Below are 27,235 nucleotides of genomic sequence, written 5' to 3'. Positions count from 1 at the left end.
ATATAAATATATATTATACTGTTACATATTTTATATAATTGTTTATATTATTATGTATTATTATTACTACACCATTGAAAATTTGTTTCTAGTTTGAAGTGTAAACCTCATTGAACCTCACAGTTTTGTAGTAAAGTAAATTTATCTTGTCGTAAAGACGTTTACTCTTAATGTATTTATACTGGAACACAATAATAACATACTAATTGAGAAATGATAGCAAATGATGCACTGACAAATGACAGATATAATCAGTGCAAAGTGATAAAAGCATGTTTGTCAGTATCACCATCTGATCTTCAGGAATGTGTCAGAGATGTGGTGCTTGTGTGTGAATGAGGTGTAGTCTGTCAGTGCGTGCTGGTTTGTGAGTGCTGACCTGACCTCTCTTTCAGGGGGATTATCTGGCCGTATTAATCTGTTATTATGAGAATTATCTGTCCATAGTGTGTTTGCTTCTGTTTTTGTGTGTGCGCTCTTATTTAGTCTGATCTTCTCTGCTTACATGCTACTGACAGACTTTTTAACCAGGCTTTGTTTGGCACCCCACTGCCAGTCCAATAAGATAATTTAGTCTAAAATCTCCCTCTTTACAGCACACAGTTGTGTCTGTACCAAGAAACGTTAAATACCTTGTCTGAGACGCTTTTATTGAGCATATGTTAATTATACATAGCATCACAATTGCTTTTGATAGTATTTCAACGGTGCTGTCAGTCACAACAGTCTCCTCGCTTAGATCAAAATCTAGTTCTTCCTTTTATATGTGTCATGCTGATATTTAATCGAGAACAGGTTAGCTGAGAGACTGACAGCTAATGTGTTAGTCTATTAGGACATGTTTCTGACTCGCATACCCCTATTCAGAAAGTCTGCTATTATTTAAACACTTTCCTGAAAAAAAAGTCAACTTCTCATCACGTTGTGCCTGAACACGGAAGCAGAGATAGTGTGCCATTGTTCAGAGTGAGATGTTGCGACAAGATAATTGCAAGGTGTGTCTTAATTTAAGTGTTTTAAATTATGTTATTGAGCAGATTTGGCACGAAGTGCAGAGGAAAAATTTAATAGTTTGCATCACTTATAACAAGGCGAAAATACTGTATATATAATATATTTGCTGTTCTTTTAAACTTTCTATTCATCAGAATCCAGAAAAAAGTATAACTCTTTCCACAAAAATATTGTGCAGCACAACTGTTTTCAATATTCATGATAATAATAAGAAATGTCTCTTTAGAATCAAATCAGCATATTAATATGATAGGATAATATAACTCTAAAGACTGGAGTAATGGCTGCTGAAAATTGTAGTTTTGTCATCACAGGAATAAATTACATTTTAAAATCATCAGTTATTTTAAAATGTAATCCGTTTTCACAATATTACCAATTTTTCTGTACTTTTGATCAAATCAATGCAGCCTTGGTGAGCATAAGAGACTTTAAAAAAACATTGAAAAGGCTTACAGGCTCCAAACCAGGGGTCTATTGAAATATGTACATTTATAATTTTCTCTCTGAAAATCACATTATTTAACTGCCACAAGTCATTTACCACCACAATGGCAACAAGAAGTGTTTGATTTTGTCTCATCATGGAAATGTACAGTAAAACAAAAAAGTCGGGATGCAAATGTAGATTTGTTTAAATTAACTACATCTGTAAAAAGTGTATAAACCTAAATATTCTGACAGTGCAACGGAGTTGTGAATGGACAGCCCTTAATTCTGTTTTTTATTTGCTCATTAAAATTGACTATTGTTCTTCCATAGTATCATACATTTGTAGATCGTGTTAACCCAGGTAACAATGCATGACTATTCACTACCACAGTAATGAAAAAATTGTAGATTATCTATAAACCTATTGTGTGTGTTATCAAAAAAGTAGCCCAAACATTTAGTATAAATATAAATGCAAAATAAATAAATAAATGCAAAAACAACAACTTCTAAACAAACACATTACTGCTTTACTCCAAGACATTTAATGCATTTATACGGGACTATATTAATATAACAGCATTTAATATGAGTATATACATGCACATTTCTGGCAAAAAAGTTTGTTTTACTACAGTTAATTCATAAGTTGTGGAGTGAAATGTCTTCTAACTGGTTTGTTCTTGGAGCAATGTGTCTCGCAAATGACACAAATGACAGCGCATAATCAAAGAGATTTGGGTAATTTTGTTGGGGCAACTGCAAATTTTTTGTCGCAACGCCACGAAAAAAGGTCGCAAAATGATACCATTTAGTCGAAGTCTGGAGCCCTGATTTACAGTGGATCGCTATTGGCAAGTTAGGGCTATTTATTTAATGTGCTAAGCGGGCCACTCACAGAGGCTACACGGGCTACCAGTTTTTTTTGTAGTTTTTTTTTTTTCATTGATACAAGTTTAGTCACATAGATTTGTGACTAAAATGAGTTGGCAAGTTGGCAAGTTTATGCACTTGACAATCTTATTGAGTGATTTTTAATCACATTTTAGTAAGAGACCTTACACCATATTCAAAGTGTCTCGCAAATGACAGCGCATAATCAAAGAGATTTGGGTAATTTTGTTGGGGCAACTGCAAATTTTTTGTCGCAACGGCACGAAAAAAGGTTGCAAAATGATACCATTTAGTCGAAGTCTGGAGCCCTGATTTACAGTGGATCGCTATTGGCAAGTTAGGGCTATTTATTTAATGTGCTAAGCGGGCCACTCACAGAGGCTACACGGGCTACCAGTTTTTTTTTGTAGTTTTTTTTTTTCATTGATACAAGTTTAGTCACATAGATTTGTGACTAAAATGAGTTGGCAAGTTGGCAAGTTTATGCACTTGACAATCTTATTGAGTGATTTTTAATCACATTTTAGTAAGAGACCTTACACCATATTCAAAGTGTCTCGCAAATGACAGCGCATAATCAAAGAGATTTGGGTAATTTTGTTGGGGCAACTGCAAATTTTTTGTCGCAACGGCACGAAAAAAGGTTGCAAAATGATACCATTTAGTCGAAGTCTGGAGCCCTGATTTACAGTGGATCGCTATTGGCAAGTTAGGGCTATTTATTTAATGTGCTAAGCGGGCCACTCACAGAGGCTACACGGGCTACCAGTTTTTTTTTGTAGTTTTTTTTTTTCATTGATACAAGTTTAGTCACATAGATTTGTGACTAAAATGAGTTGGCAAGTTGGCAAGTTTATGCACTTGACAATCTTATTGAGTGATTTTTAATCACATTTTAGTAAGAGACCTTACACCATATTCAATGTGTCTCGCAAATGACAGCACATAATCAAAGAGATTTGGGTAATTTTGTTGGGGCAATATGATAGGATAATATGACTCTAAAGACTGGAGTAATGGCTGCTGAAAATTGTAGTTTTGTCATCACAGGACCCCCTGACCAGTTTTTGGCCCTGTGTATTGTTTTTTTATTGTTTGTTATTTAGAGATATAGTTTTTTGATGCAGCTATATATCAAAGTTAAGCTGACACATGTCTCTTCTCTGAGTAGCGGATTGGTAAAAATATTATATTGGCCACTGTGAGGTGAAACGAATCTCTCAATGCAATGGTGAGGAATGTTCCTACTCTACATAGGAAGTCTGTCAGCAGCTTGTAAATCAGCCCAGCTGGAAGGCATGTCAGGAGAGCAACCAATCCGACATGTCGAGGGTGACTGATCGCTTTCCAGCACCCAGCCGTAATTCACATGTCATGTACACACATGGTTTACAGAGAAGACACGAGCGCAAATACACAAGAAACTCAAGCCCGGGACCTCCCCGTTGGTTGGCTATACCGCAAACCCTGCCTACCTCTGTCTGCATACAGTTCTCACTTTATACTTCAGACATTCACTGTGTCTTTGAGTTTGTAACATCAAAAGGATACATCTTTAGTGGGTCACAGTTGCCTTTATATGTGCGATTTTATTCAAGGTCTAGAATTAACAATCGGCAGCAACAAATGTGAATGAATGTTGGCTTTGGCTATGTAAGTAAAATAGTCATTTGTCAATTGAATGGTAACATTGAAAATTTTAAAAACACTATATAGTAAAAAAAAACATTAAAAAAACATTAAAATGGTAACAACAAACTCCAAAACATTGTTTAAAAAAATATTACTTTTACTTTATACAATATATATGTGTATATATATATGGTTGAATATTATGAGGTTTTTTTGGCAGTTAAGAAATATTTATGATCAGTGAAAAAAATCTACCATTGTGAGACAAAGTTAATTTTGGATTCTGCTTAAATACATTTTTCAATATATTATTTTCTTTCCTTCTTATTTAATCACTCAGCAACAGTTCAGTTACTTGGATTGGATGCTCCAGATATGCTAGATTTTTGGTTCTTACAGAAACAATCAGATTTTCTTTCATTGTAGCTCATTATCTGCAGGGATAATGCTGTATTATAGTGGATTTTTATATTAAAAATGTATCATAAGATTGCTCATTTGTAAAGTACTTAAGTTCACAGCTAGAGAGAATTGCTGGAGTGATATGTTTGTGTTGGTGGATGGTTATGACTCACTGCTTTGCAGTAAAAGTTAAAGGAAGCTTGAGTTCCTGTTTGAGCCAGCTTTAGCTCTTCACCTCCTTTTTCATGTAGCCCGTAGCCTTGACATCTCTCATTTTCTCTGAGTTATTTCATCCCCTTGTAGCTTGATATTAAAGGTATCTGTCACACTTCAATGCCGGCCGCGGAGACTGAGTGCGCGCTGAGGTCTTGATGCTTCGTGCTAAATTGTAAGTCTTTAGTATGTTGGAGCTTTTAATGAATTATTGCTAATTTGATGTCAGTGGAATTTATTACAGTGCTTTTTTTTGCAGCGTCAAGAAAAATCTTGCAGTTGATACAGCATTTTTATTAGCAGATTAGGTGACACTAATTCAAGAACTGAAGAATAGCTATGTATTAATTCATTAATGGACGCACACTATTGACAGCCTGGGGAAGTGCTGGATCTCTTTCTGATATTCAACACTTTTAGATGTGTGTAATTAACAGTGTTAGCAAGTGTCAAGTTAGGCACTTAACGTTAAAAGCTAACAGTTTCCATTAATTTCACCCTCACATGACACTCAAGAGGGCCGCCCACCAGCCCCGGGCTTAATTAGTGTGTACGGTCTTATGGATTTATACATTGATGTCATGTGATTAGCTCTCCAATGGACGGGATTCACCCGCTTTGATAGCAGTAATCGTGGGGCCGCGAACACAGCTTTAACTGAATTGATCCGAGCATGTTGTTTGTTCTCAGTCTTTCTCTGGATGATTTGGTCACGGGCCAAGATACAGCCCATCTGCTGTGATAGGCTCCACCCCCCTCTTTGCAAGTTTGAAATGTGAGCCGCTCATGCTCCCCCCCCCTTCCGCCCTCTGGCAAAGTGGCGTTCGTATTGCGTGGGTGTGTGTGAGTGTGTGTGTGTGTGTGTGGCTTCCATCAGTTCCAAATGAGCGAGGGTTTTAGGCATGTGGACGTCACTTACAACACAATAAATCTGAGGTGAGAGGACATTTGCTGCTTTTTCTTCCTCTGTCTCCCTTCTTTTTTTCCTCCCCCACACATCCCTCTCTCTCCCCCCCTCTCTCTCTCTCTCTCTCTCTCTCTCTCTCTCTCTCTCTATCTCGCTTCTTTTTTTTAACCCTTTTGAAACACAACGGTGCTTCCTGTTCATTTTGTGGTTTTGCACTGCAGGCAGTTTACAGGCTGTCATTGTGTGAGTGTGTGTGTGTGTGTATGTCTGAAGTTTTTGAAGAGCTTAACCTGATTCCCCGTGGGCTACGTCTTGGAGCAGAGGAGCCAGGTATAGCAGGAGCCCATTAGCACAGAACTCCATCTGTGATTGGCTTTGCACTGGAAACCCAGAGACCGCCGCTGAATAATTGATGTGCATTGTGGAGTCGCTGGACAGGCGAATAGAGGGAAACAGAGAGAGAGCCCCAGACAATGAGACCGAGATAGACAGAAAGCTCGTAGATTTCTCACGGGTTCGCCTTTGCCTGCTGGTAAAATCCCATTTTTTCTGTGCAATGAGAAGACTGCGATGAGAGCCCGATCCCGACCATTGGTAAGTCACGTGACGAGCGGAGTGCATGCGGATGAGTTGAAGGCAGGTGTGTACTGTATGTATGCGCAGGAACTAACTCGTAAAGAGTCCTGCTCATGATCGAGTCGTAACAACTGACTGCGTTTGACCTAGTTCCCTCTCTCCTATATAATTCTCACACATAGAGGGTCAGAGTGGGCTTGATTATCTCCAGGAGGAGAGCTGACCTACTTGAGGCAGTGTTTTTGTCAGTCCTTCGGCATTTTAATGTGAGCCTGGCGACAGCTTGGCTCCAGCCAGTTACATGGAGCAGCTCTTGCTCTTCACCGGTTACTGTAGGTTACGAGTGCAGGTTGTAAATCATCAGATGGGAGAAAAGTCTTTTGCATTGCATTCAAGGTTTTGTTCTATGGCCTGTCGGGGTCGATTAGAAAGGGGAAGGAACGTGGAAATTTCTGGGGAATTTCGTGGGAACGTGGGATGTGTGCTTGCTATGCCCCTGCTGTTTGTATATTTAGAAAGCTGGCTTCATCTCTTGGGTTTCTAGAGCACTGTCTGCGTCTAGGCACAATCCCTAGATATTTATAGTAAGTAGTTGTTTCTTGTAACTGCTACAGGGTGGCAGTTAAAGCGTCATAAGGATAATATACTGCTGGAGCAAAGTCTACAGGTTCCTGTGAAGTTTTGTTAAAGCTCTCGGCCTCTGAGTGCATGCTGATGGGGAAATAAACAGTAGTTTGCTGTAATGAGGATCCTGCTGTTCATGTGTGAAACTTCCTCCTCACTGGTGAGGAGCTTTTAATAGCTCGGTGCTCTTTGCCCATGTGTCGTTTTTGTTTGGTGGAATGGCTTTATTTAAACATGCAGATGTTGTGCTAATGTTTTGGGATAGGCTACAAATGAAAATACAAGTTAAAATGTATTAAATAGATATATACTGTAGAATACTAAGTGTTTTATTAATGGGTCAAGTGTAAATAGCAAAAAGGCATTCAATTGTGTAAAAGTACCAGTGAAGACAAGATTGCTATTTCAAAAAACTTTCATTTCATCAAAGAAACCTGGGAAAGTATGATATTTCCACAATAATATTAAGCAGACAACTGTTTTCACCATTGATAAGATTCTTGAGCACCAAATCAGCCTATTAGAATTATCTCTGAAAGATCACGTGACACTAAAGACTGGAGTAATGATGCTGAAAATTCAGCTTTGCCATCACAGGAAGAAATTACATTTGAAAATATATTTAAATGAAAAAGTTATTTTAAATGGTTCTATTTGTAAGTTTTATGTAAAAAAAGAAAGAAAGTGAATAAGGATATAAACTAACAGCTAAGATTGCTGCACATAGGATTGTCATCATCTAAATCATCACAACAACAGTTTTAACCATCTGCACCTGAATTGTCTTGTCACAAGGACATGTTTTAAAGTACAACAGAACATTTCCATTAGTAATATAGGGTAGTCAGAGCCTATTGGAAAAAATGTAGACAGTTGAGTAGCGAAATGCTTGTTGGTATGACTAATTTGATATTTAGATGTTTCCTCATACAGTGACAAGTGTGTTAGTCATATGAAGCATCGTCAAGATTTATGCATATTATTATAATAGCTGTAATTAAAATGATGTGTCAGATATTCTGTGGTGTATTTTTAACAAATTAAGATTTGTACATGTTGGAATGTCATGTTAGGGTTTTAAAATCAAATTCAATATAATCAAATACGGTTGGTTAATACTTTAAAAATGTATTAGCGTGATAATTTTATTAATGATGATATTATTGTGATGGACCAAAATGCGTATAAAATTCTTTTTGAGTTGCTCAGCTTGAAATTTCTGACAAATGTGCAAGCACCTGGAATATTTCAGCGAATGCATAGATTTTAGATAATTTCTTCCTCTAAGATTTGAAGTCAGTATATCGCACAGCAGACCAAAACAAAACCAGTGTCCTGTTAAGTCCCATCAATTCAACCAGGACATCAGCTCACCCATTGATGATGTCAACTCTGCTTACTAATACTATCTTGTCTTAATATTGCTTTGCCCCTTGAGTAAAATGTTGAATTTGAACCCTACAGAAACCACCACCTGCAGGAGATGTCAGAGTGACACAGGTACTCTTCTGTGATCTAGCATTGTTTGGCTTGTTAAACACATCTAGTGGAGAGCTCTCTCTGTCTTTCTCTCTCTCTCTCTTTTCACCGTCACCCTGGGCATTCATTCTGTTTTCTTTTTTTACTCATTTGTACGCAGTCACAGGAGATGAATCACAGTGACGCAGACGCTTTTGATGTGCTTCCTTTGTTGCGGGGTGTGTGTGTATGTGGGGGGTCATCGGCTTCTGACTGAGCATCCATACCTGTTTCACAGACGCATGGGCTGCACTGTCATCTCAGATTATCCCGGGATTTTATCCCGTCATGTATTGCGCAGGCACTGTAGGATTCCAGCTCAGGTTTCCAGCTTTTTTTCCAGACTGTGCAGCTCATTGAACAGGAATGACGTCCCATTTTGTGGTATTTTATGTTCAAAACACAGCTTTCATCCATATGTCACTCACTTCTAGGGCTGCCCTGTGTCGTGTGCCGTTCTTTCTGTCAGCTCTTCCCCGTTTCATCGCAGTCATTCATTTCCATTTTAGCCAAATCTGTAGCGACAATGCACTGAGCCGTGTGCTTCAAAATCCTTTCCAATTCAAAAGAGCATCAAGCTGTTTCAATTCTCTCAAACACACAACAGAAAGTCAGCAAGCACGCATTGTGCGGATGTTACTGCACTGTAGGAAGCGCATTACACCTGTCACTGACAGAAACAGACACCGACATGTGATCGTTTATTTATGTATTCAAATGAGAAATATCAGTTTCATCTGTTTGAGCAGCTCTTTTGTGGTTGTGTAAATCTGTGTGTGTGTTTGCGTGTGTTGTGCTGGAGAGAGTTCAGAGTGGTTACGTCATACGGTGTGAGCGGTGGTCACTTTGTGGCCTGTTAGCCTCAGTTAGGGGTTAATAAGTCCTACTTGTGTATGTGTGTGTGTGTGTGTGTGTGTGTGTGTGTGTGTGTGTGTGTGTGTGTGTGTGTGTGTAGACTGCACACACTCTGGCCTTAATTAACATGTGAGCCTCTCATACGTTAGGACCTGCCCTGTGTCATTAGTTAATAGTAGTGGCTGCTTGAGCACATGTCTGCTGTACTGCCGGCCATTGAGAACTAAGGGAAGGCTGTTTAATAGACCTCACCAAGCCACAATCACATCAGCAGTGCATTTTTACTGTTAGAACGTCCCTCTTAGCAGGCCCAGACAGGATCCGCTGGCATTTTTCTAATTTTTTTTTTTTTTTTTTTGGCACTGGTGGGAAATGTTGGAATTTTGTTGAATTGATTTTTTGTATACATGGTAAAGCGCATTTAGCAGAGCTGACAGTACTATGCTCTTATTGATAGCTGGAAGCATAAGCAAATAAGCCAAACATGTAATTAGCAAGGAATGTGTAGAACTTTGTAAATGATGGTTGTTCTTTCGGATGGTGGAATTCTGTCTAAATTAGGAAGTAAAGTGTAGATGTGGCTAAAATAGTCAATTAAAAAAGGTTAAACTCTTAAAATAATGAATTGGCTTTAAGAATTTTGGCTCTGGCATCCAGCTTCCTTGTTATACACCTTGCATTTTTCTTGTCTCTTCTTGTGTACCCATAACAAGTGTGCATTTTTCTGGCTTGTGTGTGGCGGTATTACACAAATCTCTCTATGAAGACTGTTGGGAAGTTCTCCTTTAAGCTGCTTACACTCACTGGGGGAAAGACCTGCATTTGCAGATTGAAGTATTTAGGATGGATAAATTGAGGAGGAATTTGTACAAATTTGGCTGAGGGACCCAGTATTTTTTTAAATGAACTGGTTTTATATGACTTAAGCTATACAATTCATAATCATTGGTGCATACAAGACTAAAATATTGCATAACTGCAATAATTATGCAGTTAATTGCATAGTTTGTCATTCTATTTATCAGTAAAAATATCTATTTAACTTTCTCTATAGTGTTCTCCATTGGACAGTATTTGCTGTTGGGTTTCTGTTTTTATTGCTTTTATAGGTCAGGTAAGGTGATATGATGGTCTCAGTGAGGTGATGATGAAGGGCAGACACTGTATTGTCATGTGGAAGGCAGGGTTGCTTATTTTCACTGAGTGGTCCAGGAAGGTCACACGGCATGTCTGCCACTTCACTGTGGCATCAGTCTGATACTCCCACAGATTGAGGGAGAGGGAGAAAGAAAATGTATCTTGAGGACGTTTGAAAATATGGCTTGTGTGATGTATTCCAGCCGCATTTACTTTCTAGACCTACTCATTGGGTTTGAAATCTTCCCACTTTCCAAAGCTGGACTAGTTAAATAGCCAACGCATTCTGTGAATAAGAAGTGGGCAAGACATAGATTGTGTAATTCTTTTAGTGAGGTTTGGCCTTTGGCAGGATATCCGATATTTAACTTCACCAAACATTAGCTCAGTTCAATGTCCTATTGAGCTGCCTATCTAGTATTTTGGAGCATAATGGGTTTAAAGCATCATTTAAAGTATCTTATTCTGCCTTCTAAGATGCCCTATTTTGCCAAAAGTATGCAAGTATGCATCCTTAATGTAAAAGATGATCATTAAATGTTTTTGCACATTAGATTTTAGCTTAGCAACATGCTAACGCAAAACAAGAAGACTTTGTGCAGAGTGCTATTTGTATGGATGTGCTGCCTATGTAGAATGCCCAAATCAGTCACTTATGAGGTTCCATTTCAATTAGGATGCTGTCTGTGAAGGTAGTAGGACAGCATGGCAGCTCATTAGGTTTTTGGAACAGACCCTTTTATTAAACAGTAAAGTTTCTGCTTGATTTTGTCAATTTTGACCCAAATCCCTTGTTCTAACCTCCATTTACTGACATCCAATTTTTATTAGCAACATCTGAATAAAAAAGCTCATAATTTAAGCCACAAAATTGGGCGAGAAATGACAGTTTGGTCGAGTTTGGATTCTGGCAGAGATGAAGCAGCCAACCTTAGATGGAACGATGGGCAAACATTCTTGGGGCAGCCTCAGAGGTGATTTGTGTTACCGGGGGTGACACAAATTTCCCCACACACCGGATCATTTGGGGATTTACCCTGGTCAGTTATTCAAAGTCCACTAAACCTGCTTGAAGAGCCTCTTCTCTAGACAATGAGCAGACAGGGAGGAGGGTGGGTTTGTGTAGTGTCTGTCTCTCTCCTCTGTTTTGCCAGAAGTCTGTAGACCCACAGGCTGTTGTCCCCTCAATAAGATGGTTTCTGTTGCAGTCTGGCACCTTTATGAACGGCATAACATGGCTAGTATGAGTCACAGATCTTACATTTCTTGCAAATGTGGCTGTCTGCTCACTTGGAGTGCTATATTTTTAAAAGAGTGACACAATTATCTAGCTATTACAATTATTATTGGTTGTACTTAGGATGTTGGGATTTTGAAGAGAGGTTATATTAGTGATTTTTTTCTTTAAATAATCTCCCATAGATTTGAATCTATAATCTCCCATTATATATATATATATATATATATATATATATATATATATATAGAGAGAGAGAGAGAGAGAGTGAGAGAGAGAGAGAGAGAGAGAGAGAGAGAGAGAGTGTTTTATGATGACACAGTCTGACACTGTAATCCATTCATTTGTAATCACTGTTAATGTCTTTGTTCTCACTCTGAAATTACTTTTTACACAGTGTTTAACAAAAGTTGTTGCAGCTGTCGTGTTGTGGTGATAAATGGCACACAAAGTATGCAAAGTCTCAGACTGTATTAAATTCTGGCTGGTGTAAGCAAACCTTAGTTTTAGTGTCTGGCATGGCTTTCTGAGAGCAGTGCTGTGTCGGTACTCATCTCTTCCTGCTGGGATCACTGCCTAGTGTACACCGCCATGAGCCAGCCCTGCCACCATAATGCCCGCTGACATAGACCCAACACAGCCATGCCACCGAAATAGCCATTGCCACAGACCCAGCAAAGAGTTACAGTAACATACTGCCAACTTAACACTCAACACAACCTTTTCTGGAGCAGGTGTCTGGCAATGCGAGCAGGTCTAAATGAGGGAAGGTAGACAGATGAAAGGAAAATGGAGACTGAGAGAGGCGTTTTAATACAGGGGATGAAAGAGAAATGTGATTAATGCTGATTTACTGGTGAGTTAGGGATGCATGATATAATTTGTTCTAAAATTTTTGGTACTCACTGCTGTTGTTTGTTACTGTTGTAATGTACGGTGGGATGTGGACAGCGTGACTGTTTCACAAAAAAAACTTCATACAAATAAAAATAGTAATTGAATAATGAAAAAAGTATAAATAAAAAATATATGAATAATACATTTTATGATTATGACCACTTTAATGGTAAAAATAGGACTAAAGCTCCTCTGTTTTTCTGCATGTGCGCTTGTGCAGTTTTCTACTTGCACAACAGGAGCTTCACGCAGATGCAAATTAATTGTTGTTAGTCTCTGAATTTGTCCAGTCTTGAGACATTTTATTGTGCTGCCAGTGTTTCAATATACAGAGTATATAGCGTGTACACTCAATATTGTTGTTGTTTTTTCTTACTGGAGCATTTAAATGAATATATGAGCTCAATATTGGATCAAAATCAGTGCATCCCTTCTTATGACAGAGATCCCGATACAGTAAATACTGTGCATTAATATGACAACACAGCCCTGTGGGCAGCAGTGGAGGTGATGATGTTTGCGGGAGAAACCGTGTAGGTGTATTCAGCTAGGTGAGAGGGATATTGTACGCTGCTGGAAGGTGCCGTGTTGATTAGGTTGTTTTTCCATGAGTTTACTGGATGAATTGCAGGCAGGAGAGCTCTAGTCTTTGTTACGTGTGGGAGGCATGCTAGGCGGGGAACATCAGTTGAAAATTGGCAGGCGGCGTCTGGCTGTAACCTGTCATATGAGCTCTAAGTTGGTCTTTTGTGAGAAAATAGCAGTTGCCAGCATGCAGAGGTAGTGATTTAGCTGGCCGATAAGCTCTCTGTAATGGCAGGGTAGAATAATTCTCATTGAAGTAGGTGGGTGATTCCAGCCTCCTGCTCCAATCCTGCTGGGACGGCTTTCACGCCTGTCGCAGAGAGGTGAGAAGCGTTCTCTTTGAAACAGACCCCTTTGATATATTTACACAAACGCGTTTTTCTCACTGTAATTGTGTGTTTGAACTTGGAAGGGAAAGTGCGTCAGGTGCTGCTGGGATATTGAATAACTTAAAGCAGTTACTTGGAAGTATTCCAGTTAGGATTCAGTAATCCATTAAGGATCTTTGAATTTTATTCTAAAATGGTTATTAATGCATGCATTAAATTACTTATGTCACACTAATGCAAATGAAAACTGTCATTTACTCAATTACTTCGATCCTCATGCTGTTCCAAACCTGCTTGACTTTGTCTTTCTTAGACCGCAAAGGGAAATATTAGGTGGGATATTCACACTTTTCATTTCCAAACAATAAAAGTGAAGAGGAACCAAACAAAAGCACCATAAATCATAAAAAATGACATTACATTACAGTCACTATTTCCCTCCAACTTAACTCCCAAATCTCATTTGTTTTAAATATGTACATTCTACTAAACCAGTGTTTCTCAACTGGTGAGGCACGACCCAAAAGTGGGTCGCAAGGCCTTTTTTGACTGGGTTTATAAATATTTTTCTAATGTGATACTTTTATTTTGAAAGATGTGCGTGAAAGCTGTTCATCTGTGCGTGAAAGCTGTTCATGTGTGCGACTCTTCTGTCAGACACAGTTTAAGTAAAATGTGCCTGAGAAAAATGCATTGCCTGATTCAGTATCTTCTGTTAGATGAGATGTTCGTTATTGTTCATGAGTCATTATTCCAACATTATTTTCGTTACTAACTTGTTAGTACTAACATTACTAACTTGTTACTAAATAAAGTCTCACCTCAGAAAAAAATAACTTTACAGTACTGTCAGACTTTATAGTATTCATAGCGCATGCGCTCTTCAATTGCGTGTGTTAACCATTTTTGAAAAATATATTAAAGTGGATCAAATTTCTAAAAAAATGCGGCTTAATGACCATGGGAAATTTTGGGTCCCATGGCCAAACCAGTTGATTGCCAGTGCACTGCACTAAACAACTCCTTTTTTCTTTTCTTTTTTCACAGAATAAATAAATTCATACAGGTTTGGAATGACATGAGGGCAAGTAAATGATTTTTAGTTGAACTATCCCTAAAGTGCAATCTGTGGTAAATAAGACTGAGGAGTGTGTGTTGTAGTGTTCTTCATGAGCTTGTGTGCCCGTTTACATTCCCCCAGCAATAAAGGCGCTGGAGACAGCTGAGCAGTCTTCATAGTCATTACTGGCTGATCGATTTAGAGAGGAAAGAGCCAAGACAGACGTCTGTCTCTCTGCACCAGACTCAGAGAGAGAGAGAGAGAGATTCTGGACTCTTGACACCACCCTCTCTGTTCAAATAGCCGTAGCAGGTTTTTTTTACTCATCTACTGTCTGTGAAGTAGATTTAGAGAAGAAAGAGGGGTATTGTTCCATGTATGAACTCGTCTTAGGGGAAAGAGAATATTTTATAAGGTCCCTTGCAGAATCTGTTTGATGGCAAAGGAAGACTAGAGGTGCAGCACCACTGAAACAGTTCCTGGCTTTTGTTCTTGGTCTGTCGGCGTGTGATTCAGTTTTTTAGAGAATATTTTTTTCCTACTTGTTCTCTATGTGCAGCTCTGAGTCATTCTATGAAGCAGGCACCTTTTTCGTGTTGGAATGGTACATTGTATGATTTTAAATATTCTTTCAGACAAAGAACGTCTTCAAGTGCTAATAATTGCACCACCTCAAGTTAAAATATTATTTTGAGATATTCTGAACTTGTGAGTTGTGACATTGGAAATGTGATGAGGTGGAACATTTCAAATGAAAAAACTTTCTCCCTGCATATCCTCCTCATAATATTTACAAAAATATACAAAAAAATCACATGAAATATGTTTTAATACAATACATTTGTAATTCATTTCGTAATAAATATGCTTACATTTATAAAACACTTCATTGCAGTTGTTTGTGTTTAGTGCACTTGATCAGATGTGTGGACACAAACGGTACTCTTGTCATGGAATGACTCAGCTAGTCGTGAATATCTTTCTAAATAGTGTCAGTTGGAAAGTATGAGGACCGTTTGTATGAAGAGCACTTAAATGCAGTGTGTTTCAGCTGTATGCGACATGTAGAATCGGTTAGACTAGAATCTGGCTACGTGCCAGCTGCTGCCATCCCGAAACCGACTCCATCACCATGGTGAGAGGCTTGTTTTGTTAGCCCTCTCAGGAGTAAAGTGCTGCCAGGACACATCACAGGCATGATTCACCAACCTCAGCACTGATTCTCATCTCCCATTTCTGCTCTTTCTCTCCCCGCCTTCGTCATCCTCCCTTCACGAGAGTGGAAGACAGGTCTTCTGTAGTAGGATCACTGCTTAATGTGTACTGCAGATGAAAAGCATATGATCCTATGAGAAGCACACTGACAAGCTATTTAAGAGGATCCCAAGCATGCTTGTACATGTACTGTGATTGTAGTGTCCTCTAGTGGTAAAGACATGAACTGATTAAGACACTTTTGGCACCATTATAACCATTGCTTATACTGGTGGTTAGACATTTAAACAATCCCTCTTACCTTATAAAATATGGAAATTTGAACATTAACGATACTTCAAATTGTGCTACTCGTTAAGTACAGATGTGCATGTGATAAGGCTGATCACTTAGAAAAGTAATATGATTTACACTAAAACTGGTGAAAAATTCCATAGACGTGGATTAAAGGAGGAACCAGATGAGCTTGTTCGACTTGGATCACCAAGAACACTCAAGCTACTTCAATCCAACACACTGAAAAGCCATTAAGAACTATTCAGAGGCCAAGTACCGAACTTAGCTGCAGTGTGTACGTGCCGTGGCCAGAAACTACATAGCAACACCATGGCATCTAATCTAGCATCATGGCGATGAGTTTTGCTCCTCCTAAATAGCAATCTGAAGATAAAATAAGAAAGATTGCTGTTAAGCTTAAAGGTGATTTGTCTCTCTGCCAAAGATCTTTCCTGATCTCTCTTTCTCTTTGTTTGTCTCTTTTTCTCCAGCACTCCTGTCGTCCTGGTGCGAGGAGCTGGGACGGCTGCTTTTGTTACGACATCAGAAGAATCGTCAGAGTGAACCACAGGGCAAAGTACCCTTGCAGCCGCCCATGAACTCTATGAAGCCCTCGCTCTCACATGGGTCAGTACCCAAACAAAACTCTGCTCTACATATAACCTGATGCTCACTGATGCTGTTATAAGCACTGTTAAAAACTCTCAGTAGTCTCACCCCTTCTGCTTTCCCAGAATTTCCTCTTGAAATGAAGTCCTAGTGCACTCATCCAGCAAAGAATTGTTTGTTTTTATGTGGCATGTGATCTTGAAGACTAGGCTTTTCCAAGAAGCCATTGACCAAGCTTTCAATAACAGCCATGTAAACATGATGACATCACCACAAAGCTGTGCTGATGAAATCTGTTATCGTAACATTCCAAACAACGACAGATAAAACATGATAACGTAACTTTACTCTCTAGGTACGTCAGCTAGAGTTTGATCGATTGCCAGAGAAAACGTTACCGTGCTGGAGAGGGTGTGAGGCTGAGGAAATTCACTAGCTAAGTGATGTTTTATAGAACATTTTGTGCTCTAGGGCTGGCGATTGGCCTCTCTCGCAAACATTACAGCTTGATTTTCGTGGAAAAACAAATGTTCTGTAGTCAGGAGGGAGCGTTTTCTCTATCAGGCTGTGTCGGAGTCAACTCTTTCTCAATGCGTCTTTGATGCCACTGATCTCACATTACTGTTTGAACACTGTTTTGTAGTGATGGGTCCTTTCCATATGACAGCGTTCCCTGGCAACAAAACACTAACCAGGCCCCGGGCTCGCTGTCAGTGGTTACAACGGTGTGGGGAGTTACCAATACGTCACAAAGTCAGGTGAGTCACACTCACACATATAGTCTCACTGTATGAAAACGGTAACATTGATAGCGATAACATTGATCTTTTTAACCAATGTTGCTTTTGATCTAGGTATTGGGTAACCCCATGGCCAATACCAACAATCCCATGAACCCTGGAGGCAATGCACTAGGGTCGGGTATGTCAGCCAACAACCCAGGGATCAACTCACCTCAGTTCCCTGGCCAACAACAACAGTTTTCAGCCAAAGCGGGATCCAACCAGGCCTACATGCAGCAAAGTATGTATGGTCGTCCAGTGCACCCGGGAGGAGGCGGCTTTGGTGCAAGGTAATGTTTCAAGCATTAGAGATTTCCAGACAGGATGATGGGAAGTTGTTTGACAGAGTTGCTTTGCATCACTCTGGGAGATTCAATAAGCTATAGAAGTCTCCCATTAGTGATACTTGACACACGGTTTTTAAGCCAAGCCAACACTCAGTTCAAGGATGTTTTTCTCGAAAAAGGATGATATCACCTTCTTGATGTGCCAAGTGCAAATCCAGGAAAGATTTGTGTGGCGTTCCAACCAGTTTTATTCTCATAAATAGACATTTTTGTCTCTGTCAGTTGTGATATAGATGTTTATGGGCTGTGTATTACTTCTACTCAGTTACCCGGGTGGGCCGAATTCGGCAGGTGGTATAGGCATGCCCCCTCATACACGACCACCTTCTGATTTCACCCAACCTGCTGCTGCTGCCGCCGCTGCTGCTGTCGCTGCCGCTGCCGCCACTGCAACAGCCACTGCCACAGCAACCGTAGCTGCCCTGCAAGAGACCAACAAAGACATGAACCAGTACAACCAGGTTGGTCTCTCTCTGGTTTTGGCTCCTTACCCTGTCCTGGATTTTTAACAAGTCCACTTACTCATCTGAAATTACGCTGGCCTTCTCCACAGGTTTGCTCCTCTTTTCAGATGGGGCCAACGCAAGGGTACAACAGCCAGTTCATGAACCAACCAGGGCCCCGCGGCCCCCCGTCCATGGCAGGAGGCATGAACCCAGCTAGTATGGGAGGTGGCATGAATAGCTCCAACATGAGCGGCCCACCTATGGGAATGAACCAGCCCAGAGGCCCAGGGATGGTACCCTTCGGTGGCCACGGGCAAAGGATGCCCCAACAGGGTTATCCTGGACCCAGACCTCAGTCTATGCCCATGCAGGGCACTAAGAGGCCTTATCCAGGAGAGGCAAGACATTATTAGTTCAAATCGACTTTCAGCAGACATACTGTTTTTGCTATTTGTGTTGGTGAACTAATTTTTCCTTTCTTTTTTTTACAGCCTAATTATGGAGGCCAGCAGTTTGGACCAAATGGCCAGTTTCCCAACCAGCAAGGGCAGTACCCTAACCCAAACGCTTCTAGACCTCTTGCGTCACCCAATTACCCTGGGCAGAGGATGCCAGGACAACAGACCTCTGGCCAGTACCCCCCAACAGGGGTAGCCATGGGCCAATACTATAAGGTAAATTCATATTGGTTTGATTTTACAGTCTTAGTGGACACAATTTTCTTGAGGAAATTGCTTAATTCAGCTGATTTTTTGGAAAAAGCCACATTCAATTTAAATTTGCGGTGAAAAAGTAGCGACAGACCTTTGTTCCGTATTGTGATGTACATCGGAGTGTAATGGATTATTGAAAAAAGAAAAGAATGTAGTGCAGGAAATTGGTTCTGTGCATCCAGTTGTTGATTAGATTTTGAGATCTGGGCATTGCAATCAAAAGTGATTATGAGTTTGCATTCGACTGTAAGAAAGGGCAGAGTTTAACTGGAGTAAATGTTTGGAAAAGTCCAGCATACGTCACCAGAGAGGAGTCTGTCATTTTGGTTAAAAATTACGAGGTCAAAAATTGTTACAAATTTTCACAATAATATCTATAACATGCATTTACAAAATAGATATGGGTGAATTTTTTTATTTCATCCTTACTTTCAGAGTTTTTATTGAAGATATACTTTAAAAATGTTATCTAGGATTAAGTGTTAATATCTTTTATTAGATTTTTGTCTGTTTTTTTAGCTGAAATTTTTCATTGAAACTGTCATGGAAAACAGTTTTAGTACTGTTAAAATTTATTTTTGCTAGTTAAGAGAAAAGAAATATAAAATTAATAGCAGTTATCTTGCTTTCTTACTTTTAATACTCTATGCTGTTTCCTATTTCAGCAAGAACCGTTTAATGGTCAGAACACCAATTTCTCCGGAGGTGGTTATGGGTATAATCAAGGAAATGGGGTAGGTGGTGAAACTATTGTGTGTTTCCTGTGTGTGTTTACATTTACAAATATGTGTAATCATCCTCCATTTGTATTATGTAATATGTACAGATCTGCTCTATATTTAGCGATTGTATTCAGTAATCATATGTCTCTTTGGCTGAAGCCTCCTCGGCAGGTGGTGAACTATCCACACTCACCGGTTCCTGGGAACCCCACGCCACCCATGACTCCAGGAAGTAGTATCCCTCCATACTTGTCGCCTAATCAGGATGTCAAGCCCCCGTTTCCTCCAGACATGAAGCCAAGCTTGACGTCTCTTCCTCCGCCTCCAAGTGAGTCTCGCAAAGAAACCACACACACAACCGTTATATTGCATTGATCTCCGCTCTGTCTGTATTACAAGCTCGGTCACAGTCTATCAGAATAAACCCCTGAGAACCCTTTGATCCGCCACCTGCAGCTGAGTAGAGAAAAAGTCCCATTGCACATTTGTCTGAGATTCATGCATTTTTCACATCCACTCAGAGCTCATTCATAATAAATGTGCTTTGGTGGGAAAGGGTGAAACTAGGTGAAGAGAGAGCCAAACTTGAAAGCATTGATACTCTAGTCTACATGGGAAGACTATGAATCCATCTAATCTCAATATTTGTTCTCATAGCCAACCCCAACGAGGAACTTCGCCTGACGTTCCCCGTGAGGGACGGAGTGGTCCTGGAGCCCTTCAGATTAGAGCACAACCTGGCCGTCAGTAACCACGTCTTCCATCTGCGCCCCTCCGTCCACCAGACGCTCATGTGGAGGTACATGATGTGTGCAGGCTCTTACCAGACAACCTTCAATTTTTAAGCATATTTCTGTCTCATTACATGTTGTTCCAAACCAGTATGATTTTTCTTTCTCCGTGGAACACAAAAGAAGTAGTTTATCAGATAGTTCACGCTGCTCTTTTCGATACAATACAGACTTAAATGTTGGTCTTTTACTGAAAGCTATCGTAGAAATTCAGAACATCCAATGCTGATTAAAAGTTTGGGGTTGGAAAGATTTTTTTTTATGTTTTTGAAAAGTCTCATGCTTACCAAGGCTGCATTTATTTGATCACAAATACAGTAAAAACTTAAAATATCATTTCAATTTAAATATATTTTGAAATATATTTTATTCATGTGATGCAAAGCTGAATTTTCAGCAGTCATTATTTCTGCTCCTTCAGAAATCATTTAAATATGCTGATGTGATGCTCGAGAAACATTTCTTATCAATGTTGCAAGCTCTTGTGCTGCTTAATATTTTTGTGGAAAGTATGATATTAAACTATGATTTTTAATAATATATTTTCAGAATTAATATAGCATATGAGTCATATGGTTGACTGGTGAAGTCGTTTTTTTGGTGTGTTTTTTTGTCATGTTTTGGAGTTTGACAGCTTCTGGTCGCCATTCACTTTCATTAAATGGAATATAGTAGCGTTGGAACATCATGAGGACATTTTGGGTGAACTGTTCCATTAACAGCAGAACCTTCTCTGCATGTCCTTCAGATCTGATTTGGAGCTGCAGTTTAAGTGCTATCATCACGAGGACCGACAAATGAACACCAATTGGCCCGCATCCGTCCAAGTCAGCGTCAATGCCACCCCCCTTACTATTGAGAGAGGCGACAATAAGACATCCCACAAACCCCTGCACCTAAAGCATGTGTGTCAACCAGGAAGAAACACCATACAGATTACGGTCACAGCCTGCTGTTGTGTGAGTATTCCTCCACTGCCCTTCAGTAATGTATAGTCTGTCATTTAACGGCCATGTCGGAGAGCTGTTATACAGCATGTGATACGAAATCAGATAACACTGATTTGAAGCAGCTTCTGTTCTCTGCGTTCCCACTACATTTGCTGGTATCAGTTTTATGCTTCCCTGTCTGTAAGCTGAACGGTACAGATAGTGTATCATGTGAAGGATATTGTGTGGTGAAGATGCTTGCTATCGGGTTGTTACATGTTCGGGGTCTTGTTGCAGTCGCACTTGTTCGTGCTGCAGCTGGTCCACAGGCCGTCTGTGAGATCGGTCCTGCAGGGACTCCTGAAGAAGAGGCTCCTTCCTGCCGAACACTGCATTACCAAAAGTAAGTAGATGCTTCATTCTTTGGAATCCGCTGATGCCTGTCACTCTTTATAATCATCTTCATCAATCCCTAATCTTTGCAATGTCTCTTGTCTGTTTTCCTGCAGTTAAAAGAAACTTCAGTAGTGTAGCAGCTTCCTCTGGGAATGCCACACTAAATGGAGAGGATGGAGTAGAGCAGACAGCCATCAAAGTGTCCCTCAAGTGTCCAATCACATTCCGACGGATCCAGCTCCCTGCTAGGGGACATGACTGTAAACATGTGCAGGTAGTGTGTCTCTTCATGTTCTTAATCATGTCCTAAGTCTTCTTTTTTTGTCTTGTTTTTTCAATAAAACAACATAGAGAAATCTAAAGATACATTTCCTGTATTCAAATGCTATAAGACTCCAAAAAAATTCTGTCAGCCAAACCGCTTTGACATTAAATATTTACTTTTTAGCCACGTACACACTGTAAAGTTTCAAGAGTGACAACCACATTTAAATGCAGGAGTAAGTCCCCTAAATTATCGTTCCGTGTGTGCAGAGCCGTAAATAAATAACCCTCAGTAAATAATAACCATCAAGTATTGCTTTATCATTTAAAACAGTGACATGCTATGGCAAGCCATTTTAGCTTTCATTCATTCACATGATGCATTTTTTATATCAATGATTAAATTGGGTCAGGTATAAGGGCCCCTTAACAGAATTTTGATTAGGGCCCCAGGGAGGTCAGGATCGGCTCTGTGTGAGTGTACGGAACATGACTCGCTCCCGAAACTGCAATGGTTGACAACATAGCAACGTTTTGGCGTCTCGCGTGTTAGGAATCCGCTATTCAGACAAAATAGTGTTTTGCTTATGATTGGAAAGGCTGCTTCACAGAGCGTGCTCTTGCAGTGTTGCCATTATATTTTAAGTGTTTTTGGGCTTTTAGTTTAAGTTTGGCTCATAAAGCGATCAAGTTTACGGAGTTATTAAAGTGAGCAGGTGCAGGTTGTGATATTTTGGTATTATTTTCAGCATTAAGCATTTGGATGTATTTAGGTTTATTGCTGGCTTGTTCTTGTTCGCTGTTTTTATAGCAAGATCTGCCAACACTTTAATTTTTTTTTTTTGTCGAATACTATCCATATTGAAATTAAATTAGATTAGATTTCTCAGAGGACTGCTGAGTTTGCTGAAAAACAGTAGATAACTTACTAGATACTAAGGTTGTGTGAGAAAAACACAGACATGGCAGATTCGGACAGGATTGAAATCACAAAGTACACCTGTGAGAAACAAATTTCTCCAACATGCTCCATGAAAACTAGTCCCATCCGAATAGGGCTAATGTAACAAATTTGCATAACGCCAGCCTATGGTCTTCATTGGCTGCCCGTGAACGACGTCTACTTTGACTCACTCTAAAACACTGTTGTTGTAGCTGAGGCCTGGAAGAGTTTGGTTCGTGTTGTCATGTCAAGAATGTCGAGAGCTGTTTTCTGCAAATCCACTTTGCATGAGTCTCACACTGGAACTGATACTGAAATAATGATATTAAAATGTATTTTGACCTTGGATGCATGCAGACCTATTGTATGAGACCTAGACTGCGAATTAGAAACCTTTAAAGTAGCATAATAGGGGCACTTTAAGTTAGTGTTTTTTAAGTTCAATAATTTAACACATTTCACACGGTTCTCTGATGTCATTTAATGGTCACATGACATGCAGTTAAACAAATAAAATATTTATTTTTTTAGTAATAGTTAGATTTTTTATGAATTGATCAATAGATCAATATAAACTCACAAACCCCCTGTAATTCCCTCATATTGAATGAAATGTATAATTGCAAGTATTACAATTGCGCAGGTAAAATAAATGAAATGTATAATTGCAAGTATTACAATTGCGCAGGTAAAATAAAATGATTTAAAAGGAAAACTATATTTTTAATATCTTATGTTGTTTTCCTTCTCAGGTACATTTTTCTTGTTTAAGGATGTTTATAACTGTTAGTTTACATTGATTGAATTTACATTTGAGGTAATTTTCTGTTGCAGTGCTTTGACCTAGAGTCCTATCTGCAGCTGAACTGTGAGAGAGGAACGTGGAGATGTCCTGTATGCAAGTACGTAGCAAATCACTACAATAATTGTTTTAGGCAGCCAAATAAATGTGATGCGCTGTTCTTCTTGGCTGCATTTTTTATATGTTTCTGTCTGTCCCCAGTAAAACAGCATTATTGGAAGGGCTAGAAGTGGATCAGTACATGTGGGGAATTCTCAATGCGATTCAAAAGTAAGTTTATTAGTCACACATTCGGTCCCACAATTATTCAGTGAAGTCCTATTAAATGCACTTGAGATACGATTGTTAAATTATAAACATCCTGTTATTCACAGTCATGAATGTTGTTCCATTCTTGCAGTTCGGAGTTTGAAGAGGTCACCATTGACCCTACGTGTAGTTGGAGGCCGGTGGCCATAAAGTCAGACATTCATATAAAGGAGGACCCAGATGGGCCTCTGGCCAAGCGTTTTAAAACCATGAGTCCCAGTCAAATGATCATGCCTAATGTAATGGATATGATCGCCCAGCTGGGTCCCGGCCCTTCCCCCTACACCCCCCTACACCCTCAGCATGGAGGAAACAATGGCGAATATGGGGGGCAAGGTAGAGGTCAGTATCCGATCAGACTCTCTGCTTTTTCCACTCATCTCATAAACTAGTCCTTAGTGTTTTACAAGCTTCATTGTTTAGGTACACTTAATTTTTTTCCTTCAGTCGTAACAGTCAGAAGAACTTACGCCTGCGAGCTTTTAACAGGCTGATTTGCCATCCAAGCTGTCTAAATCTTTCTAACTCTTTGTGCTTCTGAGGCCATCGCTCCTTATGCTGTTTCTCTGTTTTGTGCATCAGGCAATAGTTACCAGGGCCATGGAAACTTTGACTTCTCCCACAGTAACTCTGGTGGCGGAGCTCCCATGAATGACTTCATGCATGGACCCCAGCTCTCACATCCACCAGACGTGCCCAGCAGCCTCATGGCCCCTGACAAGCCTCTCGCCCACGGCATGCCCGACTCGGTAAATCACTTCAAGCAACAAGCACTGATGTTTGAGACATGGTTTTTAAACCTGGGGACAAAAGTTAAAGACTCCCACACAGTCTCTTTTTAAGTTTGATATTAGTCACACATCCAACAATACTGGAGTAAAAATGACAATTTAAATATGTGCATGACTCTAATTTTGGGATTAATCACAATAGTCTTGTTACACTGTGAGCAATGTTCTTTTTATTGATAAATCTGCATGTCTCTGTTTTTTGTGTTGATTTTCAAAAAAGCCCCCCCAAAATACCTAAATTAACCATTTCCTCTTAGTATTAAACTAAATATATACTTTGGTTTTGCACAGTCAAACACAAAATTTCAAAGTCTGCACCATCATTTGATAGTGTGTGTGAACCTCAAACAGCACATGCATACTAGAAAGTTTCATCTAGTGTCTATGCTATTTCTCCCCAAAACTTACGAGAGATAAAAATGTCTTTAAACAGTTTAACTTTTACCAAACATCTGAAAATGTCATTTTCCAAATCATTTGAGTTTAATTGAAGGTGTGCGTTTTCTGGAATCATCTGCATGGCACTTGTCTTGCTCTCCGATCTGTCTATGGCCGCCACTCAAGCTCTCTCAGTCTCATCGCTCCTCTTTCCTCCCTCTGCAGATGCCCCATCCTGTGAGCGCTGATCAATCCCATGCTTCCATGCAGCCAGGCATGCATGCGTCCCCCCACCCCAACAGCCAATCAGCTCAGCCATTGCATCACAGCGGCCCCCCATCCTCCCAGCCCCCACGCCAGCCCCCGCCCCCACAGCAGCAAGGCCAAAACAGTCACCCACATGCTGACATGACATTCAACCCTGCCTCTGATGGGCAGGCAGGTGGCCAGGGACCTGCAGACATGCCCGAGCCTTCTCTGGATGTGAGTATACACACCAATGGTTGTTTATTTTACGCTTTCATTCCAGCTACTAACATAACTCGCACAATCATGTTATCATCACGCTTTTCTTATGGTCCCAAGCCCTGAGCATTTCCAATAAGATCTCGAGAAAGCGTCTTGCAGAAAGCGTCACGAGAGATGGCGTTAAACTACCTCATGTCTCAAAGCCCATAATGTTACAATAATAATAAAAAACATAAACAACTTAAAGAGCCCCAACCTGTACCACCTGACTGCAGCAGATTCATTTCGGCATACATTCGAGTGACGAACTGCTTCGAGTATAATGTCACAGGTTTCCATCTCTTCCAAATGACATTAGTTATGGCGTGAATGCAGCATAAGCAGTTTATTTTGGTTCTAGTTGAACTTTAAAAGGTGGCTGGTGTTTCGGTTGTGGTGCTTGGTGACTGACGTCTGTCTAACTCTGCATAGCATTAAACGTGCTGATGATGTGCGATGACAGGGGGCGCGGACTGAATGCAATGATTGGACAAACATTTTATGGTCCTATGCCTTCCACAGACAATATATATATATATATACATATAAATACATTTAGACCACTTAACTTAGCTTTTGCTATAAGGATGTGAAGAGACTTTCAACCAGCATAACAAAAAATGTTTCTGGAACAAATCACCTACCCTACCTTTAAGCTCAATCTACAGCATTTTGAGGCATAATGTTGATAGGGTCAAAAATACATTTCCATTTGTCTTTCCTTTTCTTTCACACATCTGGGTTACAGTGAAACACCAATAGATTAATGTTAAAAAATACTCACCGTTTTAATAGTATAGCTACGTAACATAAAAATGTGCGTTAACATGAACCCAAATCTAATTTACAACTTTTTTGTTTTGACAAATTAATGCCATAAACCCCAAAATGGTATAAACAATTTAAACAGCTTTACAGCTCAAATAATACACAACTTTTTACAGATATAATTTGTCTTAAAATGATCTGCAAATTGTCAGCTTATTTCTGCTTGTAAATCCTCACCTATTCACTTCCAATCCATTCTAAAATTTTTGTTTGTTTGTTATACCACCAATGCTGTCGATTTAGCTTTACTTGTATTGAATCCAGTATATTTCCATTAAGGTTCTTTGAGATTGTTGAAAGATTGTAACTGGATGTGTCTGTCTGTCTCCCTTCGCAGCTCCTGCCAGAACTGGCAAACCCAGATGAGCTGCTGTCATACTTAGACCCTCCGGACCTCCCAAGCAGCAGCAATGATGAACTGCTTTCCCTCTTTGAGAACAACTGACTTCCTTCAGTCGGCCTTTTGGAGAGGGCCTAATTTGTTTGGCTGTCAGGAATCGAGAGGCACCTGAAGACTGACTCTGTACTTAACAAACAGGAAACAGCCATCCTTTTGCCTCTTCCTCGTGTAAATATCTCACTCTTTTACAAGCAACCTTTTCCACACATATAAGGCAGCCATGTTGGTTGGCACTAAAGTGATATCTTTCAATACTAATGGAAATACATGTGCAGCTATAATCAGTTCATATGAATACGTCACACAGAACTATGTGTGTGCTCACTAGGAAAGTATTGTAGCATTTTTAATTCAGATTTTTTTCCTTTTGTGAAAAGAAGACCTGAATAGAGAAAAAAAAAATATATATATATATATATATATATTTCTTCCTGTACCGGCCTCTGTGTGTCCGCAATCTCTTGAAGGTTTGTTC

General features: G+C 39.7%; 1 protein-coding gene across 3 annotated transcripts in view; it reads left to right on the top strand.

Annotated features, from left to right (window-relative positions):
- Nucleotides 1-27,162, top strand: part of zmiz1a (zinc finger, MIZ-type containing 1a) — a 143,388-nt gene extending 116,226 nt beyond the window's left edge. Inside the window, exons 1-19 of one of the 3 annotated variants that reach the window (XM_077236787.1) lie at nucleotides 5,414-5,523; nucleotides 16,295-16,430; nucleotides 17,056-17,170; nucleotides 17,267-17,484; nucleotides 17,807-18,002; nucleotides 18,095-18,385; nucleotides 18,479-18,661; nucleotides 19,366-19,434; nucleotides 19,582-19,750; nucleotides 20,080-20,221; nucleotides 20,962-21,172; nucleotides 21,440-21,545; nucleotides 21,652-21,812; nucleotides 23,580-23,647; nucleotides 23,749-23,817; nucleotides 23,948-24,198; nucleotides 24,439-24,605; nucleotides 25,251-25,508; nucleotides 26,698-27,162. In XM_077236787.1, coding sequence (XP_077092902.1) covers nucleotides 16,399-16,430; nucleotides 17,056-17,170; nucleotides 17,267-17,484; nucleotides 17,807-18,002; nucleotides 18,095-18,385; nucleotides 18,479-18,661; nucleotides 19,366-19,434; nucleotides 19,582-19,750; nucleotides 20,080-20,221; nucleotides 20,962-21,172; nucleotides 21,440-21,545; nucleotides 21,652-21,812; nucleotides 23,580-23,647; nucleotides 23,749-23,817; nucleotides 23,948-24,198; nucleotides 24,439-24,605; nucleotides 25,251-25,508; nucleotides 26,698-26,805 — 2,814 coding nt within the window. In that variant the 5' untranslated portion in view covers nucleotides 5,414-5,523; nucleotides 16,295-16,398 and the 3' untranslated portion in view covers nucleotides 26,806-27,162. Of the gene's footprint in view, nucleotides 1-5,413; nucleotides 5,524-5,717; nucleotides 6,089-16,294; nucleotides 16,431-17,055; nucleotides 17,171-17,266; nucleotides 17,485-17,806; nucleotides 18,003-18,094; nucleotides 18,386-18,478; nucleotides 18,662-19,365; nucleotides 19,435-19,581; nucleotides 19,751-20,079; nucleotides 20,222-20,961; nucleotides 21,173-21,439; nucleotides 21,546-21,651; nucleotides 21,813-23,579; nucleotides 23,648-23,748; nucleotides 23,818-23,947; nucleotides 24,199-24,438; nucleotides 24,606-25,250; nucleotides 25,509-26,697 lie in introns of those variants that run through there. The other 2 variants (XM_077236788.1, XM_077236786.1) reach the window with 2 other exon arrangements.
- The last annotated feature ends 73 nt before the right edge of the window (nucleotides 27,163-27,235 follow it).

This window comes from Siphateles boraxobius, unplaced genomic scaffold (genome assembly GCF_051911475.1).
Source record: "Siphateles boraxobius isolate OS27281-9 unplaced genomic scaffold, OSU_SipBor_1 20, whole genome shotgun sequence".
NCBI classification, from domain to species: Eukaryota; Metazoa; Chordata; class Actinopteri; order Cypriniformes; family Leuciscidae; genus Siphateles; species Siphateles boraxobius.
This window is presented reverse-complemented; position numbering and strand designations above follow the sequence as displayed.